Genomic DNA, 21,522 nt, shown 5'->3' on the forward strand with positions numbered 1-21,522 from the left:
GATGGAGTCGCATTATCTGCGTCTTAATACAGACGCTGAGTACTGCTGACTCAAAAATAAAATAAAACATAAAATGAAAGCTAATGACTGCACGAGCAGTCCCGTTACAAAAAAGGTGCGTCTTGATCCTGCCGCACCAAACAAACAACTGAAGGCCTGTGACTAAGGGTATATACGGAGGACCCAAGGCAACCTGGGAGTTGAAAGCTTTAACTGTTTGGTGCCTGGATCTCTCCAACCACATTACCCCATGGTATCCCTGTGGATCCCTATGGACCCTGAGGAAGAAATGGGAGGTAGATGCGGGTCCTTTGAATGATAGTGAATGGGACAGAGCCCTTGACTGCCTTTGTATCTCCAAAGCATCCATAAGGTTTCAACAAATTCAATTATTTCTGTTGCATAGATCATATTTAACTCCTGTTCGATTATTGAAGTTTGGAGGCTGTGATTCAAGCCAGTGTCCAAAATGTCAGGCAGCTAATGGTACATTTTGGACACTGGCTTGGGCATGTCCTACAGCTCATACCTTTTGGGGTAAAGTTAAGGATGTCTTATCTAATACTGGGATCCATCCAACCTTTATTACACCAATGGCTTGTTGTCTGGGTATTCTGGATGATAATATTCTGGACAATTACAGGTTGAGTCTCCCATATCCAAATATTCCGAAATACGGAATATTTTTAGCATAACTGAGATAGTGAAACTTTTGATTTTTGATGGTTCAATGCACACAAACTTTATTAAGGCACACAATTATTAAAAATAAAGTATAAAATGACCTATAGGCTGTGTGTATAAGGTGTATATGAAACATAAATGAATTTCATGTATGTACACAAAAACTTTGTTTGAGCCACAAAATTATTGAAAATATTGTATAAAATTACCTTCAGGCTGTGTGTATAAGGTGTATATGATTCATAAATGCATTCTATGCTTAGATTTGGGCCCTATTCCTAAGACATTTCAATATAGTATGCAATTATTTTTTGCATACCATATCCAAAATACCCTTGGTCCCAAGCATTTTGGATATGGGAGACTCAACCTGTATTGCACAAAGTATATTATTAATGTTTGCACGCTGGCTAAAGTGATTGTGGCCCGCTCTTGGATTGCCTTCCATGGGTCAGATTTTACTACCTGGTTGTCCCTGGTTCATGCCACAGTTCAACATGAAAATATTTATATATGACTAGAAAGGCTGAAGTTAAATATGACCGTGTTTGGAGTAGGTGGCAAAACACTAGATATGCTCTTCCAGATAGATGAATAGTCTTTTTAGGCATGAGGTTATGGACATGGTTAGTGCTCATCCTAACTGTTCTGTTTCTTTTTTTTGGATGATTGCTGTTAGACAGGTACTAGTAGTTCTAGGGTTCCCGGCTTTATTGTTTTTGAGTACTACATTTTCAGTGCTGAGGCACATGGGAAGTGTGGCTATACCAACCAAAGATGTATAATATTTTTATTCAATTGCTTTTTATTTATTTTTTCTCAAGTGATAATTTAGAAGATGTACCCTATTTTTCTTTAACATATTAATATATATTTATTTTTATTTTTTATTTTAGTATGTTAGGTGTAGTAGTTATTGAATCTCTTTACAGTACAAATATTTGATGCTTTGATTCAATATGTATGTATTGTTGTTTATGTTTTACTCAGTTAATCCATGAATTGATATTTTTCTACATGCCTGGTGATTTTTTTATGGTTCGAATTCCAGTACATGCAACATATGATATATTTTTTTTTGCACTACAAAATTCTTTGGATATTGTATTTTCTGCTGTTTTTTCTTTTATATGTTAAAGTTTGATAAATCAATAAAATATCACTCAATTTAAAAATAAAATTAAGAAAGTCATACCTATACTTTTTTGACATATTGTCACATATTTGGAGTCTGAGCAAGCTGTGAAATCCCACGTCCCAATAAATGATGATTTGGGATCATTCAGGAAAAACACACACTGCTGGTTTTTCTCCACGTCGTTTCGCTGTAGATAAAAAAAAGAAAAATGTATTTATAGTATATAGAGGGGAAAACTGCTCACAGTCTGGAATATAAACAACTAAATAAATACAACACCTACATCAAATTCAAACTTCTTGATTCTCCCTTGTAATATTGGATTGAAGTTTTTGTAGGTGATTTCTCGACCATCGAGCCAAGTGGTTTGAGGACTAATCATGGTAAGTCTGAGACCAATCCAAAACTTTTGCTTTGTGTCTGCACTTAAATAGGTAATGAAATCTTAAAGAGAAAGAATAATTTTATTTTATATACATACATATACAAGTGTTGCAGCACACGTGTGATGGGAGTGGGCATGGAGCAATCATGCACGTTTGGGATAGGGCACAATCACATGCATGTGTGCATCTAGGGGGGTAATCTTGCACCAAATATTACATTAAAATCACCGTTTACCTTGTTCGAGCTGATTTGAGATTGAAGGAAGAGTTCCCCCGAACGTAAAGCAATATTTGTTTGCGTCTTTAAATATTAAATATTTTTCTGGCACTTTTAAAAAGCACTAAAAATAAGAAAAACAATTATAATTACAGTTTAAGCATGGACATAACTTAAACATTTATACATGAGCTCCCACAAAGTGGTGATGTTTTACAGCTACAGATAAACCTTTGTTCTGGGCTACATATAACCATTTGGAAAACATACAAGGAAAAGGACTACCTGATTGTGGTAACAAGGGCTGATTAAAAAGTAATGACACCGCCTCTGTTTTTCTGTCCCATAGGTAGACTTGGCAAAGCTATGCTGATGTTTGTGAAGCTCATACATCGATGTGTCTGATCCTGTGGTTGCACTGCCGTAGTCTTCTTTGTTTGGTCACAGCAAGTGGAAGTTCTTAGTACGTGTAGATGTGTTGTAAATCAGATAAGACTCAGGAGTGCAGCATAACACATTTACTTCAAATAACATCAGTAACTGAACTGAGCACAAACAGGAACTCCCTCCAAGCATGCATAGCCCCATGGAAAGTCTCCTCCTGCTGGGGTCCTAGCAGGATACATAGCTACATCCCTCCCTTCATAAAGATGATAGAGAAGAGGTAACACAATAAAAAGAGAATAATGAAAGGAGAGAGAATTGGTGTGGAAGTTTATGTGACATAATCCCGGAATCGGGAATTGGGCCTGCATACGCGTCCTGACTTGGTGGTATACATGTTCAGAATGGGAGCCTGGTCATTGCAAGGGATATCTGTTGGTGCCGTTGAGTCAGATGGCGGTTCATTATCAATTGAGTAAGCCACAGGTTCTGACAACTCCGGGCTTGGTGTGATGCGATAGGAGTTTGTGCTGTCCACTGTTACATTGGGTGCAGTAATAGTCTCTTCAGGTGCACTCAGGAGGTGGCGACGATTACGCTCATACACAACTCCATCTGCTTGAACAACATAGCTGTTGGGCTGGTCGGCTTCCTGTAGAACAGTAGCAAGTTTGTCATATCCTCGAGCGGTCTGTAGTCGAACAGCTTGTCCTGGGACTAACAGAGGGAGAGCGTGTGCTATACGGTCATAATTCCTTTTATTAGACATACGCTTAGTAACCAGTGCTGCCTGCACTTGTGTCTGTAATTGAGGCTGTAATTGTTGTTTGGTAATTGGGATTTGGGTTCTGGTGCGACGTGATAACAACCATTGGGCAAGGGATGGTAATCCATCTCACGGTATGTTATGTAAGTTAAGGAGTGCCAGACAAATGTGGGTCTGGTCTCGTGCGCATTTCTCTAACAGATGCTTGGTGGAATGAACAGCTCTTTCTGCGAGTCCAATGGATTGGGGATATAGTGGACTGCTGGTGATGTGTGTGAAATCCCAAGTACAAACAAACAGCTTGAATTCATTGCTTGTGAATAGGGATGTGCAGGCTCGGATAGGTTCGAGTTTGCACACAGAGTTCGGATTTTTCCCTCCAAAAAACGGGACTCAGAAAGAGTCAAAACGTCATCTTAGTTGGACAAACATCATCATTCTGTCCAGGAATAATGATGTTTGTCCATGCAAGATGACGTTTTGCTCTTTCTGAGTCCTGTTTTTTGGAGGGAGAAATCCGAGCTCGGCGTGCAAACTCGAACCTATCCGAGCCTGCACATCCCTACTTGTGAACTGTGTGGCATTGTCTGTAATGAGTTTCTGAGGTATTCCATGTGTGGAAAAGTGCTGTTTGAGCTTGGTAAATTATGGTGGTGCTGGTAACAGTGGTTAAGTGATCGATTTCAAACCATCCTGAGTAAGAGTCTACAAGAACCAGGTACTCCTTATACCCCCCTCCATACAAAAACATCAGCAGCAGTGACAAACCAGGGAAGGTCTGGTATGTTATGCGGATGCAGCGGCTCTTTAGGTTGGTGTACATGAAGGGCCGCAAACAGAAACCTCCTTCTCTAGATCATGAAACATGGTAGATCAATAGAGCAGTTCCCTGGCCCTGTGCTTCGTGGCCTCCAGACCAGGGTGGACTTTGTGCAGTTGCTTGGTGTAGTACATTTGCAATGTGTAGGGTATAACAAATCTCTGACCTTGCAAAACAATCCCATCTGATAGTGCTAACTCATCTCGCATGGCAAAGAATGGGCATAAGACTTGGGGTAGCTCCCTGGAAGACTGTGGCCAGCCTCGCAGGATAACCTGAGAAAGGCATTGACATAACTCATCCACCAAAGATTCTGTATGCAGCTCCTCCATTCGGGCAGAGGACAGGAATTGCAGAGTCATTACATCATAGTCATCATCAACCTGCAGCGGAGCAGGATGGGGTAGGAACTCTCTGGAGAGGGCATCAGCTACGAACATTTCTTTGCCACGCTTGGAGACGACGTCTAGGTGGTACCTCTGTAATTTGAGCATCATCCTTTGAATACGGGCAGATGCATTGTGCAGGGGCTTTCGCAGGATGGTAATGAGCGGTTGGTGGTCAGTTTCGACGGTGACCGGCCGCCCGTAGGTGAAATCATGGACTTTGTGGCAAGCAAATACCAAAGCCAACAGCTCTTTTTCGATCTGCACATAACGCGATTCTGTGTCTGTCAGAGCCCTGGAATGAAAAGCAATTGGTCCATTGTTCTAGAGGCAAACTGCACCCAGCTCGTGCTGTGAGGCGTCAGCTGAGATCACCACCGGTTAGTGTACATTGAAGTATTGCAGAATAGGAGGGCTGGTGAGTATACATTTAAATTTTGACACCGCGGCCTGGTGCTGTTCCAACCAACACCCCTCCGTATCTTGGTGAAGATGCCGCAGGGGTGCAGTGATCTCACTGTACGTGGGGATGAATTTTGACAGGTAGTTAGTCATCCCTAAGAAGTGTTGGAGGCTAAGTTTGTCCACAGACAAAGGCATGTGCCGGTTGGCTGCCGTTTTGTCAGGGTCGGGTTTAACACCATGATTAGTGAGGAGTTGACCCACGTATGGGACTTCAGCCACTCTGAATCTGCACTTATCTGAGTTGAGCTTTAAGTTGATAGCATGTATTCTGTCCAATACCTGGCGTAGACGCTCGTCATGCTCTTGCATAGTACGGCCCCAGATGAGGATGTCATCAACTATAATCTCACAGTGGTATCCAGCAAACAGTTGTTCCATACACCGTTGAAACACTTCACTGCCAGTAGTCAATCCATATGGCATGCGTAGAAAGATATATCTCCCAGCTGGTGTCATAAAAGCAGTGAGGAGTGACGATTCTTTGTCTAATGGGATTTGCCAAAACCCACATTTGGCATCTAATGTGCTGAAGATCTTGGCTTCTGGCATGTCAGCAATGACTTGTTCTACTGTTCTCAATGGGTGGCTGGGTCAGCAGCGCTTTATTGAAGGTGTACAGGGTCTATGCAAATCCTGACAGTCCCATCTTTTTTTATAGCAGCAACCATTGCAGATACCTACTGGGTCGCTTCTTCAATAGGGGCTATGACACCAAGCGCAGTCATGCGCTCTAACTCAGCAAGGACCTTATCCTTCATGGCGATTGGAACCCTCTGGGGTGCACACACTGTAGGGATGACAGATTCATCTAAACACATGTGGTATATGACGGGTAGTTTGCCGATGGTGTCACATGTGAATAAATCCTTGAAGTCACGGAACTGTGGGCTGTCTTGTTGTATCATGTGTACTTCAGACGCCAAATGTATCAACCCAAGGCGCACGCTGTTAGGCAGTCCAAGCAATGGCCTAACGTCACTATCTACTATGTGGAATAGCAACAGTGCACATGTATATTCGATGGTGGTGGTGCCCACAGTCTTGATAATATGACCCCCATATGCAACTAAATTTACAGTGTCTGTGTGATCTATTGTTGCTTGCGGCTGGTTTTGTGTAGCAGAGTTCTGGACATCACGTTGCATTTGGCACTAGTGTCAATTTTAATCTTCAATGTATTGCCACTCTTTTTATCACATAAGTTAGTGAAAATCTCTCCTTGGTTTGCAATTAGAGCAACACTTTCACAATATACTGTCTCATCGGTATGCGCTGTTGACTCCGTGCCCACATGGTTAACTTTATGCATCTGTCTGCCTACCTGTGGTTCACTGTGTGTCACGGTTTGTCTGGATCTGCAAAACTTTGCAAAGTGGTTAAGCTTATTGCAGCGTTTGTTAAAGGCAGGACACATCTCCCGCGCAAATGCTTGGTGTCCCCCACAGTTGTAGCATGGCCTGTATTGCGTTTGTGTGCGCTGTACACTGCATATTTCAGCCTCCCTCCGTAACTCTTTTGTGGCCTGTTCTGATTTCTCATGCAGCATGCAGATGTGAATGGCGGAGTTTAAGGTTAGATCCTTATCTCGTAGTAAGTGTGCACGTACTGCGTCACTACGGGTACCACATACGATACAGTCTCAGATCAGCTCATCAGTTATTGCTCCAAAGTTACATTTGTTTGCCAATAGTTTCAGGGTGGACACGTATGACTGTATATTTTCCCCAGTGTTCTGGTTCGTGGAGTTGAATCTGTGTCTGTCCATTATGACATTTTTTACAGGCATACAAATCTCATCAAACTTTGCACTTAATACATCTGGGTCTTCTTTGTTTTCTCCTTCTGCATATGTGAATGTGTCTGCTTTAGTGACTGCCTATGCACCAGCCAGATTAAGCAATGTGTATGTTTGTACCTGCTTTGATTTTTCGGACAGTCCAGCCATGCGGTACACAGCCCATTCTCTCCTGAACTGCACCCATCTGTCAGATATAGTTTCATCAAACACAAGGGGGTCGATGTGACGGAGTCCTTGAACCATGGTATCCCACTTCTGTCACCATGTAGATGTGTTGTATATCAGATAAGACTCAGGAGTGTACCATAACCATTTACTTCAAATAACATCAGTAACTGAACTGAGCACAAACAGGAACTCCCTCCCAGCATGCATAGCCCCATGGAAAGTCTCCTCCTGCTGGGTCCTAGCAGGGTACATATCTACAGTACGTTTCGTCATGGCAGATGAGGAAGACCTGTCTGTGAGATTACGTCAGAAATGTGTGATTGAATTTTGTGTTAAACTTGGAAAAACAGAAATGTTTCCACACACTGGACTGTTTGGATTGCGGATCATAATGACAAATCCACGATACATCACACGTCACAATCGATGTCAGGACATCGGGTATCCTCTCCGACATTCGAACAGTGTTCTTGCACGATTCAACTCATCGTCACATCTGCTCTTCTGTGAGATTTCTGGGTACCCACCTGGCACACACGTGAAGCATTTTCAGTTTATTTGTCACAATATGCTGAACCCGTTTGAATGAGGTGCCAAGTGAAGCCAAAAGTTCACGTAAAGTTATCCTTCTGTCATTTTGCAACATCTCCGCAGCTTTGCCAATGTTGACATCTGTAACAGCGGTGGATGGTCTCCCAGAACGCGCTTCGTCAGTCACATATATTACCCTCTTTGACGTGCTTCCGCCACCAAAATACTGCAGCTCGGCTAATGGTTTCTCCACCGTATGTTTGCTGTAACATTTCATGAGTTTCATTTACGCTTTTTCCAAGTTTAACACAAAATTCAATCACACATCTCTGACGTAATCTCACAGACACGTCTACCTCATCCGCCAATGCGAAACGTACGAAGATCTTCCACTCGCTGTGACCAAACAAAGACGACTACGGCAGTCCAACTGCAGGTTCAGACACATCATTGTATGAGCTTCACAACAACCAGCATAGTGTTGCCACGTCAACCTAAGGGACAGGAAAACAGAGGCAGTCTCATTTTCTATCAGCCCTTGTAAACGTAATCTTACCATGTGGTTGATGTATCAAGCAGTGGAGAAGTGAACCAGTTGAGAAGTTACCCATAGCAACCAATAAGCTTCTACCGCTCATTTAATAGAATGTACAGATGTGGGTTCATACACCTAGCCTCAATACCCCAATGCGGCGCAAGACATAAGTGAGCCACCAGCTACTGTGCGAATCTGGTTGTGCCGGGCGTCTTATTCGTCCGAAAATGAGTTCTAGTTGCAATGCCATACGAATAATATGCACCAGGAGACTACACTGATTCATTTGATATAAGACACTTGTAGATCTGTGTGCGACGGAGGGCCTAATTTAAAGTTGTACGCTATTAGCACAGAAGCTGCATGGGTGGATGCAGCTACTGTGCAATAAATGCCGCAGGAGGTGCCTTGGGTAAATAGACACCTCCTGCCGGCTTCTGTGATCCGCAGCTGTGTCCGTGGATGCAGCCATCGGATCACTTTGTGCGACCATCGGTCAACTGAGTTACTCAGGATGGTCGGTGGTTTCACGCAGCTAAAGCCAGTGGACTCAACACCTGGCTTCAGCATGCCGTCCTGTTTTCTGGGTCGCTGTTTGATGCCGCCCCCCCATACAGCCGCAGCCTGTCAATCAGCCTGGGCACCGCAAGCGAGCTCGCAGAAGGAGATGTTCACAGGCGAAGTGCAGATGTTGTGCTATGCGCAAATCTTCTAACATCTGATTTATGTGCAAACCATCCGGTTTGCGTACAGCTCTGAATTAGGCCCAGAGTCTGTAAATGAAGCGCACTGGAACTTGGCGTGGAAGAAAACCCGTGCCCGCTGCATCGTAGCACTTCGTATACAGATTCATATACAGTCGCACAGAGATATACAAGTGTTGCATATCACATTAATCAGTGCAGTTTCCTGGTGCGTCTTAGTCGCAGCGCATGGGAACCTTAGTCGCACGAGACCTGGCACACTGAGAGAGGCTGTTTGGCGTGACTGCAGCAATAGTGTTCTTGATAAATGCTACATCAATGCAAATTGGTCACTATGGGACACTTCTCCACACTTTTCACTGCTTGATACATCAAGCCCCATCTGTGCTCCACAGGATTTACACACCGTAGTCTGGTCAGTTTAGACGTGATGTTTGGCACAAAATTCTCTCCCTAGCAGGTCGTACATAAGGGTCTCCGTAGCTTACATTATCATTAGACACTCTTTACCTATTGTAGCATACTTTGATTTATAGTAAGCAGCTTATGGTTCCGGTACAAAACTGGGTTTTCCATCACATCTCTAATATCCAATCCCACAAATGAGACATCCACTTGGAGGAAAAACTTACAACCAAAATCTGGGGCTTGCGGGACTGAATACGAGTACAGTGACAGACTGGAGCATGAAGGGCTCACCGGGGGAATGCAGTGGTAGGGGCCCATGCTTTGGGGTATGGTCCGTTACCACAGGGCATGATGCCAGCCCCTATAGAGGCTTGGACAGGCATTAGAGACCATGCAACTAATCTAATGGAGCAACAATGTATTTTTCCAGTGCACAGTCTGGAACCTGACATTAGAGCAAGTGGTGGGGCCTACTGAGGACTTCCCCTGTACCTCTGTGGGTCAGTTCAACCTTGTACGAGAAGATCAAAGAAAAAAACGAAACAAAAAACAAAAAAAACAAACAAACAGTTTTCCGGGTATCAGACCAAACTAGCGATCTGGGCACTTCTCTGTTTAACATCTCAGTCAATGCTGCAGCCATAGTGGTAAAATAGTTTCCTTCTGCAGTAACCAGATAAACCCAGAAAAATTGCATAGTTGGGTTTTCCTTTTAGGCCACTGTTTTACTGACTCTACCGTATCTACCAGTGCCTTGACCTAACCTTGGTCCAAAACACAGTACAAATATGTGGCCACTGCCCACTGGGATGAGCACCAATCCTGTAGTTTTCGATGACCTTAAGACGGCTTTCCTGTTAGGCAGATGTGATTCCCAATCCAAGAAGTATATTACAATATTGTACACTATAAAGCTCCAACAGCTTATTCGCAGCCCTCTGGAAGGTGGCAGAGGAGTCACGTGTGAATCAGTAAAGGCTTGTCCAGACTGGATAGCCCCTTTATTTACTACTAGATTTACAATCTTTACAAATCCGTATTTACACCATAAATATTGATGGCAGGTAATAGGTAACCCTGTATTTCATTTAGTACCTGGTTTCCAAATGAGGTCCAATTTGCAGGGCAGCCTCCAGATGAGGTGTTTATTTTGGTGCTCACTATCTCCAGGAGGGAAACGTTATCACTTTTACATATAAATGGGAGTCTTTCGTTGCAGTTAATGGGATGAAATGACTCTGTGAGAGGTAAAAAGTCCAAATGGATTAAGTCACCAACACTCGCATTACACCACTAATAGCAACCAATCAAACCCTCCAGCACACTCACCTGGTAAATAGCTTAGTCCCGAAATATAAGAGCAGTCACTGAAACCTGTGTTATAGACCCGGAAAAGTGCGTAGCTAGAGAAAGAGAAAGAGAAGTAAGATTCTTTCCAAATGTACAGTATACTCTCACTTAGTGATTGATGGTATGTCCGTTTACGTAGCGTACTGTATATTGTGAGACTTGTACACAATCTGGGCGCATCAATCCTGAGGACCAAAGAGGCAGAAGAGTTCTCACATGAGCTCAGTTAGGGCAAATGCAGGTGTGTATACGCTTACGTGCCAGTCTGCATGGGCCCTGCTTGCATGAAAACACCCTTACTGAACTTTGCCTTCATGAGAACACCCTTTAACACTCCCTATCCGCCACTATGTTCGGAAGTGTAGATGCAATCATAATACCATGGGCTCTGCATTCTCGCGCACTCATTTTCTGAGCATTCGCGATCCTATTCATGTAAAATACCTTACTGCAAACAAGCGCATATTCAACATATGAACCAGCCCCTTAATCTGTTCCCACTACGCAGGTAAATAAAAATGGTCACTCCCATATTTGGACAGCACTAACAATATGTAAATAAATACTCTTCAAGATATGAGACAAAAGCGTAGCGATTTAAAAGGAAGATTTGAACGATATCGTTACCTTTCAAATGGTCCCTACCAACTTACCTTCGACCAGCGATGCTCGGCCACGTATGGACGATAGCGATATCGTCCATCGGCCGTGCATGCCCGTCAACTTGCTCAATATCGAGCAAGTTACTATAGGGACCCGCGAGCTGTCGGTAAGTAGTTGGTGTGCTGGATGATCGATATTGACCATCCAGCATACCAGGGAGGGTGCGTAACGATCCATCAGCGATATCGCATCGCTGACAGATCTCTACGTGTATACGCACCTTTATGCTGCATACACATGGTACAACCTGCACAACAAAAGATATCGCTGATAGATTTCCCTCCAACTTTCTGTAGTGCTGAGAGAAAGTGAACAAGTAAAATCTATATAGCGCATAAAATACCAAAAGGTGCTGCCTTAGGTACCATAAATTGAAGAAACACCACCTTCAATAAAATCTAAATGGATACAAATGGTAATGTTACCTAATTGGCGCTCCTTGAGATAAGGAATGTTGATTAAATAGCATAAAAACTTGTAATGCATTTAAGTGCTCTATGGTACTAGAATTATTCCAAAGTACTTGATGCTTTGATAATTACCCCATAAATCGGGCTAAAAATTTATTTAAACAAGCACAAGTGACAAACAATTCACATAAAAAATGAAATACAATTATAGGTAGAGTTAAATTCTGAATCAGCTCCTCACCGTCTATGGGTGCTGCGGCGGGCTAATGCTTAAATAAGCATGAGATCCCACGCTCAGCAGTTCGGCACCACCGCAGGGAGTTTATAATGTCCAAAAGTGCTGTCAGAAATTGTCCTCACATGCAGTCCATTGCAACGCGTTTCAGATCATATGATCCTTCTTCAGGCAAAGATAGCATTGTGAGAGAAAAAGTTCAGTTTAAATACCTGTAGGAATACTGCTATTGGTGTATCAACCCGCTCAAATCACTCCCGATAAACTGGAAGTCACATGCGTTCCAATTACCGGAAGTTGTATGCGTTCCAAAGGCCGGAACCGGAAGTTTCTCCGCGTCCATCTTAGAATTGTTGCATTCCATAGGCGATGCCAAGGATATCCATATTATCTCACACTTCCTATCTTTCAGTGTTCCTCATGGATAACGGTGACAAAGTTCCCGGACGCGGTGGCCATTTTCTTGTAGTCTTAGTCACCTTAATGGTGAATTCCTTACATTAAGTTCTAATATTTATACTTTAAATTCCATAATAATATAATCCAATGGGATGAAATATTCAGGGTATTTAGGTGATAAACATTCCTACCAGATAAAACTATATCGTACTTCGTATTCCGATAGAGTCCATCCCTATAACCAGTGGGAAGTACACCATACCCATTTGACATAAAAAAGAAAAAGAAAGATAAAAAGATTATATATTAGAACTTAATGTAAGGAATTCACCATTAAGGTGACTAAGACTACAAGAAAATGGCCGCCGCATCCGGGAACTTTATCACAGTTATCCATGAGGAACACTGAAAGATAGGAAGTGTGAGATAATATGGATATCCTTGGCATCGCCTATGGAATGCAACACTTCTAAGATGGCCGTGGAGCAACTTCCGGCTTTTTCTTTTTTTGGAACACAACTTCCGGTTCCGATAACTGGAACGCATGTGACTTCCGGTTTATCGGGAGTGATTTGAGCGGGCTGATACCTGTAGGAATACTCCTATTGGTGTATTTAAACTGAACTTTATCTCTCACAATGCTATCTTTGCCTGAAGAAGGATCATACAATCTGAAACGCGTTGCAATGGACTGCATATGTGAGACCAAAGGACGACAATTTCTGACAGCACTTTTGGACATTATAAACTCCTTGCGGTGGTGCCGAACTGCTGAGCGTGGGATCTCATGCTTATTTAAGCATTAGCCTGCCGCAGCACCCATAGACGGTGAGAAGTTTATTTCATCCTATACATATATATATATAATTTTTTAAAATTGTTATCACTTGTGTCCTTTTGTTCTGGGGTGTGTCTGGTTGAGTAAAAGGTTGATATTCTAAATGCTATCTAAATTACGTGTATGAATAATCTGCTATGCAATATGGTTTAATGATAAAATAAAATGTATTTCTATTTATTACTTAACTGGTCATTTTTGGTTGAAGGTTTAAATAGAACCCCCCCACCACCTAACCTCCCCCTGATGTCAAGCCATGTGCAAAACCTTACACCCAAAACTAGCATTTGTGGAACCAATAAAATGTTGTGAAGGACCAAGTAGCCGCCCAGCACGGATGCTCAACTGAGGCACCCTTCCATGTTGCCCCAAGTAGCACTCATAGCCAAAGGAGAAAGCGTCCGGATAGGGTGATGCATAGGCTAACCCAAAAAGAGACATAAGACACAATAGCAAAAGTGGACAAGGGTGCCACAGACTACTTGAGGCAGGTCGGTCCGCCCCCTCCGCCCCCCCAGTGAGCGTCATATAGAACTAAGAGACTGTCCAACTTCCCAACCAGCACGGTCCAATCCACATAAACCCGCAACACCAGAGAAACATCCAGGAAGTGGAGAGGACTATCAGAATCAGAAGGACGCAAAGTCAGTAATGCAATCACCTGGTTCAGTAACTAGGCTTTAAATACAAATATTCTAGATAATGCACAATAAGTAGATAACTGGAAGAGGTATACTTGGTGATGTCTAACTCTGCAAGGAGTAGTGCACAATCAATACTGAAAACCCAGACTATACCTATCCTCTATAAGAGATATTGTATAAAACAACATTATTTAACATTATTATCCAGTCTGTATATATAAACTGGATTTCTTATACAGAGTTATATAATGCATATTACAAACATAGGGCCTGATTAAGAGATGTACGTAAACCCAATGGTTGCATACATCCCAGATGGTGGGCTGACTGGGCATGCTCATGAGCTGTTCTGTGCATGTGCAGGAGGAGTCCCACGTTGTCGCCCGCAGTCTAATTTACTGACTGTGGCCGTTTGGGGACAGGTACGGGGTGGAGATGGCCTGCATCCCAGAAACAGGGGTGTGCCGAGGCCGGACACGTGCCCCGGAGTTTAGGGGGCGTTGCAGGACCAGCTCCAGAGCAGAGGCCAGTCACGGGAGGAGCTGCAGGCACCAGCCGGGACCAGGCCGCGGCAGCCACATACAGTCAGCTATCAACCCGAGGCACCCGACTGGCCAGACAAGGATCAGGAGTGGCATGGACTTTTACTGCTCAGACTCTGAGCAGTAAGAGATAAACTACAAATCCCATGAGGCACTGCCAACAGGAGAGTCTCTTTGTATGGGCTTGCTGCTGTGACGGGAAAACAGCCGCCGGGCCCCCAATAACTTGCACTGCAGCTGCTGTGCTGTAACGTATTGGTTGGTACTTTATCTCTCTCCAAGACTTAGTACATAGAACCCTCAGGGGGATTGGTAGTGTGGGGGGGAGGGGGCATGGCCAAACCGGAAAGGTGTGGCCAGACCCCCTCCTTACAAAAAAGAAAAAATTCAACACAGGGTTGCAAAGGAGTTAAATGTATAAAAAGCCAAATAAAAAATGACATTTAAATAATCATTTCAATAATTACAGAAACAAACCAGTGGCAAAAGTCATTACAGTTATGATGAAAACTAGTTAGCAGCCCGTCAAAATGACGAACATTGTCGCAGCCACAAAAAGTCCCATTTGAGTGCTCAAACGGGTCACCTTTTGGTCATTTCTGCTCGCCAGCTCGGGGGGCTGCGAATAGACATGTCAACGCAGGCGTTGAGCGCCATCTAGTGGGCGCCGGTGCTCAACATACTTGAATTCCCCCCATAGAGGTGAGGAGCAGCGTTAGCTACATATATAAATTATATATAGATGTGATGCTCACACAAAAACTCAAGCAAGAAGCATGTTTTTATGTTTCAGACGATGTATGCAATGTGCACTTACGGCCGGTGACTTCTGAAATTCAAAGCCTTTATCCACCACTTTTGAAACAACGATTGTAGCTGCCGAGAGTCAAAAAGAGTGGTCTGAGCATATAATTATTTTACCTACAAATTATAAATGCTGTCAAACCCTAAAAGCACTGGCTAGGTCTCATATGTGTGAATGTTTCAGCGTACTGTATTTGCACATTAAAGTCAGGGTAGTTATAGCAGGGGGTATATGCAGGTGTTCTATAGAGATTAGTGTGGAAAGGGGTGGGGGGCTGCCTGGCCAGGCACAGAGATGTCTGGTCATTGCACAGCTTTAACGCTGTCATTTACATATTACATATGGAATAAATATTCCTCCATAGATACACAGTTATGGGTGAAGTTCATGAAGCTTAATAACAATATGAATGTTACTATGCAGGAATAGTAAATTTAATGAGAAGCAGCTTTAATGACACTAGTGTTGGCTTAAAATACAGAGCAGCTGTGGACTGTAGAAACACTGACTACCGGGTAAGTAAGTAACCCCAAAGTAAGTATATAGTATTTATAAATATGATTTTATATAAGCACTTCTTTTTTTTTAGGACTATAGGACAGAAGATGACCCATAGCCCCATCATATCTAAATTTAAGATGACGAATATAACAAACTCCAAGCTGCGGGCAAGCAGTCAGGACAATAAAATATCCCGGGACAAACATTTACCGAAGGTTCTCCTCTTTTCTTTAGGTGTTCCTGTATGGCCATCTGTAGGGTGAAAGAATCTATAGTTGCCAACTTGCTGCCATTGCTGGCACAGTACAACGCAGCTTCCTTGGAGCTAAGCTTTGTATCTGACACAAACCAATATTCACCACCTTCTATAACGACTGGAGGGCCCATTTTAAGTCTCCACTCTAAAAGACCAGAGATAAATGAAAGTGTAATATGCATGAAAACATAAGTAAAATGAAATGTTACAGAATACTTCGGAACTAATAACTAATTTGGGAGAGAAAAAACACTCCAAGAAGTATTCATCTACTGTCTGCAATTGTAAATATATTCATCTACTATAGGGGGTATACAGTCAGGTCCATAAATATTGGGACATTGACAGAATTTTCATATTTTGGCCTCTATTCACCACCACAATGGCTTTGAAATGAAACAAACAAGATGTGCTTTAAATGCAGACTTTCAGATTTAATTTGAGGGTAATTACATCCAAATCAGGTGAACGGTGTAGGAATTACAACAGTTCTATATGTGCCTCCCACTTTTTAAGGGGCCAAAAGTAATGGGACTATCAACTCAAAAGCTATTTCATGGACAGGTGTGGGCTATTTCCTCTTTATTTCATTATCAATTAAGCAGGTAAAAGGTCTGGAGTTGATTCAAGGTGTGACATTTGCATATGGAATCAGTTGCTGTGGACTCTCAATATGAGATCCAAAGAGCTGTCACTATCAGTGAAGCAAGCCATCATTAGGCTGAAAAAAAAAAAAAAAAAAAACATCAGAGAGATAGCAAAAACATTAGGTGTGGCCAAATCAACTGTTTGGAACATTCTTAAAAAGAAAGAACGCACCGGAGAGCTCAGCAACACCAAAAGACCCGGAATACCACGGAAAACAACTGTGCTGGATGACAGAAGAATTATTTCCCTGGTGAAGAAAAACCCCTCCACAACAGTTGGCCAAATCAAGAACACTCTCCAGGAGGTAGGTGTATATGTGTCAAAGTCAACAATCAAGAGAAGACTTCACAAGAGTGAATATAGAGGGTTCACCACAAGATGTAAACCATTGGTGAGCCACAAAAACAGGAAGACCAGATTAGAGTTTGCCAAACAACATCTAAAAAAGCCATTACAGTTCTGGAACAACACCCTATGGACAGATGAGACAAAGATCAACTTCTACCAGAGTGATGGGAAGAGAAGAGTATGGAGAAGGAAAGGAACTGCTCACGATCCAAAATATACCATCTCATCAGTGAAGCATGGTGGTGGTAGTGTCATGGCGTGGGCATGTATGGCTGCCAATGGAACTGGTTCCCTTGTGTTTATTGATGATGTGACTGCTGACAAAAGCAGCAGAATTAATTCTGAAGTGTTTCGGGCAATATTATATGCTCATATTCAGTCAAATGCTTCAGAACTCATTGGACGGCGCTTCACAGTGCAGATGGACAATGACCCAAAGCATACTGCAAAAGCAACCAAAGAGTTTTTTAAAGCTAAAAAGTGGAATGTTATGCAATGGCCAAGTCAATCCCCTGACCTGAATCCGATTGAGCATGCATTTCACTTGATGAAGGCAAAACTGAAGGGAAAATGCCCCAAGAACAAGCAAGAACTGAAGACATTTGCAGTAGAGGCCTGGCAGAGCATCACCAGGGATGAAACCCAGCGTCTGGTGATGTCTATGCGTTCCAGACTTCAGGCTGTAATTGCCTGCAAAGGATTTGCAACAAAGTATTAAAAAGTGAAAGTTAGATTTAGGATTGTTTAGTTTCTCCCATTACTTTTGGCCCCCTTAAAAAGTGGAAGGCACATATAGAAACCGTTGTACTTCCTACACCGTTCACCTGATTTGGATGTAATTACCCTCAAATTAAATCTGATAGTCTGCAGTTAAAGCATATCTTGTTTGTTTCATTTCAAAGCCATTGTGGTGGCGAATAGAGGCCAAAATATGAAAATTCTGTCAATGTCCCAATATTTATGCACCTGACTGTATTTATTAAAGTGAGAGTTTTTAGAATTTGAGATGATGCCCATAGCGACCAATCGGATTCTACTTAACATTTAACTAGCACCTTCTAGAAGATAATAGCTAGAATCCGACTGGTTGCTATGGGCAACATCTCCACTTCTAAAAACTCTCACTTTAGTAAATATACCCATAGGTGTTTCCACAATTAAATGGTATAAAACTACAGGTAGGTGTTTTTATCAAGAGTATTATGTGCATTGCACTTACCTGGTTGATACCACTCTGGACTCTTCAGTAAATCACCTAAAAAAAGTTTTAAAGATATATACATTAGCATGTGGCATTGTATGCAAATATATGGACGGGACGGATTGAATAGGTATGCTTATAAATATGCCCTTTTACTCCTGTTGTTTTTCGGCAGAGAAATTATATAATCATTATTAAACACTCATCTGTTTTAGCACACCGTGAAATTGAGTTAAAAAACAAAACAAAAAAAACACATTTCAGTTTTATATGCAAGATGAATGGTTATAGATTTTAGGAGTGCCCACTGGCATTTACAGTGCCAGCCAATCTTTACATGCAGAACACTTACCTTTTGGGATCTGACACACCCACTCAAGTCGTGCATCACAGTGGAACGGTTTCAAACTATATTCCCTCTCTTGGATCAGGCCTACATGCCACATCCAGAGACTCCGTTTTGGTAGATTAATCTGTTTATGCAGAAACCAAAATAGAAATTTATTTACCCACAAAACAAGCATAAACATAGTAAAACAGAGACTGGAAGAAAAGGTACATGTCCATGCTACAATCCAGTTACTTATAGAAAAGCACACACCTAGACACTAATATCAATAAGCAATGAAAACAAACTGGAAAGACTGCTGCTTCTAATATGAGAGACAGCTGTTTCAACGGAATCAGTATGATTTACCGCCGGCCGCAGGGGTGAAAATCCCGATCGTCCAAAGGTAAGTATTTACTAACCCTATTCTACCCCCAAACCCTAACCCTCCCTTAGGGGTGCCTAACCCAAACCTCACCCCCAAGTGCCTAACCCTAGACCCCCCCCTTCCCCTATCCTAAACCTGACCCCCGGGGGGGTGCCTAACCCTAACCCCCCCTTCCCCTATCCTAACCTCCTGGGGGGTGCCTAGTCCTAAACCCCCCCCCCGGGAGCCCCTAACCTAACACCCCCCCCCCCCCCCCTTCGATCGGTAGGCCGGGTGTCGGGCTCCCGATGTAGGTCTAATGACAGGCGTTGGGATTTCGACGCCTGTCATTGGACCCCTGCCGGGATTAGACAGTCTGGAAGCCGGCGGTCGAGATTACGTCCGTCGGCTTCCCGAATGCTATCCGTTTCACCAGATAAACATTTATTACACAATCTTAAAAAAATATTAATTTAATATCATACACAGTATTAAAAAAAGACTTATTATCAATAGCATTTTCTAAATATGGCAAAATAATATGAGGATATCTGTTTTATCAGGTATCAGCAATTCTAATATTTCTAAAACCACATGTTTATAATAATATTCACTGATTATCCTTAGCTGAAGCCACAATTTACTGTGTATTTGGATAGTCAGTCCAAACATGACATGGATAATAACGACAAGGGCAACTAAGTGTGGGGGGCCCCTTCTGGCACACGGAGCCTATACCCCCCCCCCCCAATCACTGCTCCTTCCCCGCCACGGTGCTGATTACCCCCAGCAGAGCTGCTCCCTGCCAGCCTGGATCTAGGATCAACCCTAGTCCTTTCATCAGTGTCACGGACACTGATGAGGGAACTCAGGAACCGCTATGCACTGTATGCAGCAGCGCTGACTGTGCTGCTGCATTCAGAACGCAGAGCCACGCTGCCTCTGGAAACCTGTTCTTAGCAGGGTCACACTGACGCCCCCCTTAATCCAGCCCTGTAAATAAGTTACTATTGCTAGCATGTCCAGTTGGTTAGCTTAGTCCATATAAACTCTCAGTAATCCATACCTGAGTTTTGCAATGTGCATATTTGCCAGTCCTGCTCCACAATCAATGCAGCTCATTAAAATGTTGGCATGCACTGAAGTGACCTTGACAGCCAATTTTTTTTTTTTTTTTTTTTTTTAAACCCTCTTCTATGAAGCCAATTAAAAACAAAAATAGCAGACAATTGTTTTTTTTACTGTAATAGTAAAAGTGTTACAGCTGCTGACACTAACGTAGCGTTTCCCATGCAGATACACCCGCAGATGCACAGAGAACATAGGCATGCTGCATAAGATAACTGAAGTTTTGCCTTAAAACTGGAGGCTCATAAACCTCAAGTCAGGGACGGAATGAGTTAATAGTTAGGGGGTTGTGTTTGTAGGTTGACGGACAGCACGGGTAGTAGTTTGATTGGTGTGCATCATCTTTAGGGAGGGGTCTAGAGAGATTTAGGTCAGTGATGTATATTATTCCTGCCTCTTTGATTTGATCTCCCACCCTCCCTTCCCTTTTTGTGTCTTGTCTGTGTCAGCTTTATTGACGTGCAGGGGAAGAACGGCAACTTGGCGGCCAGCTTGCTGCAGTATGGGGGGTGCACTCCCGTTCAATGCATTGGTTAGGCTGATTTCACCCTAATGGGGTCAGCGGTGCCTCTCACCCGAAGGGGCCTTAATAGTGCATTGGTATGGGTGTCGGATACCTCCCCTCTTGCTAGAAAGGGATAGTTGGCCCTTGCAAGATTATTTCACATTTGCCTTTGACATTGGGATAGTTGGCCTTCGCAATTTGTGACATCATTTGCCTAAGTCAACTGGTTCACAATATGCTGCCGTTCTTTCTTATGCCACCATTCTTCTGTTGTAATAAAATAAAGCGGACCATTAATTTTGAACGGCACTTTTGGTCTCATGTCTTTATTTTAGTTAAGTTTAGAGTTTAAGATTATTTAGTATGGTTCATCTGACGATAGAGAAGTTTATCATTGTAATCAGCAGAAACTTGTGCTAGCTATTTACTTTGTGAATAAGACGCATTTGAAGGTAAAAAGTTGCACGTAAGACCCTTGGCACTACCGAGTCACACAGTGCTAACGCGTTATGTGGCGTGACTTGTAGCGCATGTAGGATAGATGTATGTGGACACATCTGTATGCAAAGCTTTAATCCAGTGGTTCTCAAACTCAGTCCTCAGGACCCCACACAGGTCATGGTTTGCAGGTCTCCCAGCAGGTGCACAGGTGTAATCATTACTCATTGACACATTTTAAAAGGTCCACAGGTGGAGCTAATTATTTCACTTGATTCAGTGTGGAGACATGGAAAACATGCACCGTTTGGGGTCCTGAGGACCGAGTTTGAGAACCTGTGCTTTAAGTTATTAACTATGGACTGTAACCTTATGAGTGGGGCCCTCTAACATCTTTATCTGTATCTGGCAATACGTAGCTTTTTGTCTTTGTCTTTTCCCAATTGTAAAGTGCTGAGGATTAAGCTGGCATGTTAATACAGTATTATTATAATTCATAAAAAGAATACCAAACAAGACACTTTAG

General features: G+C 42.7%; 1 protein-coding gene across 1 annotated transcript in view; it reads right to left on the minus strand.

Annotated features, from left to right (window-relative positions):
• LY75 (lymphocyte antigen 75) overlaps positions 1-21,522 on the minus strand; it is a 185,778-nt gene that overhangs the window by 51,622 nt on the left and 112,634 nt on the right. The window contains exons 16-24 of the mRNA XM_088474805.1: positions 18,583-18,703; positions 18,249-18,284; positions 15,988-16,178; positions 15,289-15,347; positions 10,720-10,793; positions 10,486-10,628; positions 2,444-2,549; positions 2,106-2,266; positions 1,880-2,009 (exon numbers count right to left, since the gene is read on the minus strand). Of these exons, the coding sequence (XP_088330931.1) occupies positions 1,880-2,009; positions 2,106-2,266; positions 2,444-2,549; positions 10,486-10,628; positions 10,720-10,793; positions 15,289-15,347; positions 15,988-16,178; positions 18,249-18,284; positions 18,583-18,703 (1,021 nt within the window). The remainder of the gene's footprint in view (positions 1-1,879; positions 2,010-2,105; positions 2,267-2,443; positions 2,550-10,485; positions 10,629-10,719; positions 10,794-15,288; positions 15,348-15,987; positions 16,179-18,248; positions 18,285-18,582; positions 18,704-21,522) is intronic.

Source organism: Taudactylus pleione, unplaced genomic scaffold (assembly GCF_031769625.1).
Source record: "Taudactylus pleione unplaced genomic scaffold, aTauple2 ptg000156l, whole genome shotgun sequence".
Lineage (NCBI taxonomy): Eukaryota > Metazoa > Chordata > Amphibia > Anura > Myobatrachidae > Taudactylus > Taudactylus pleione.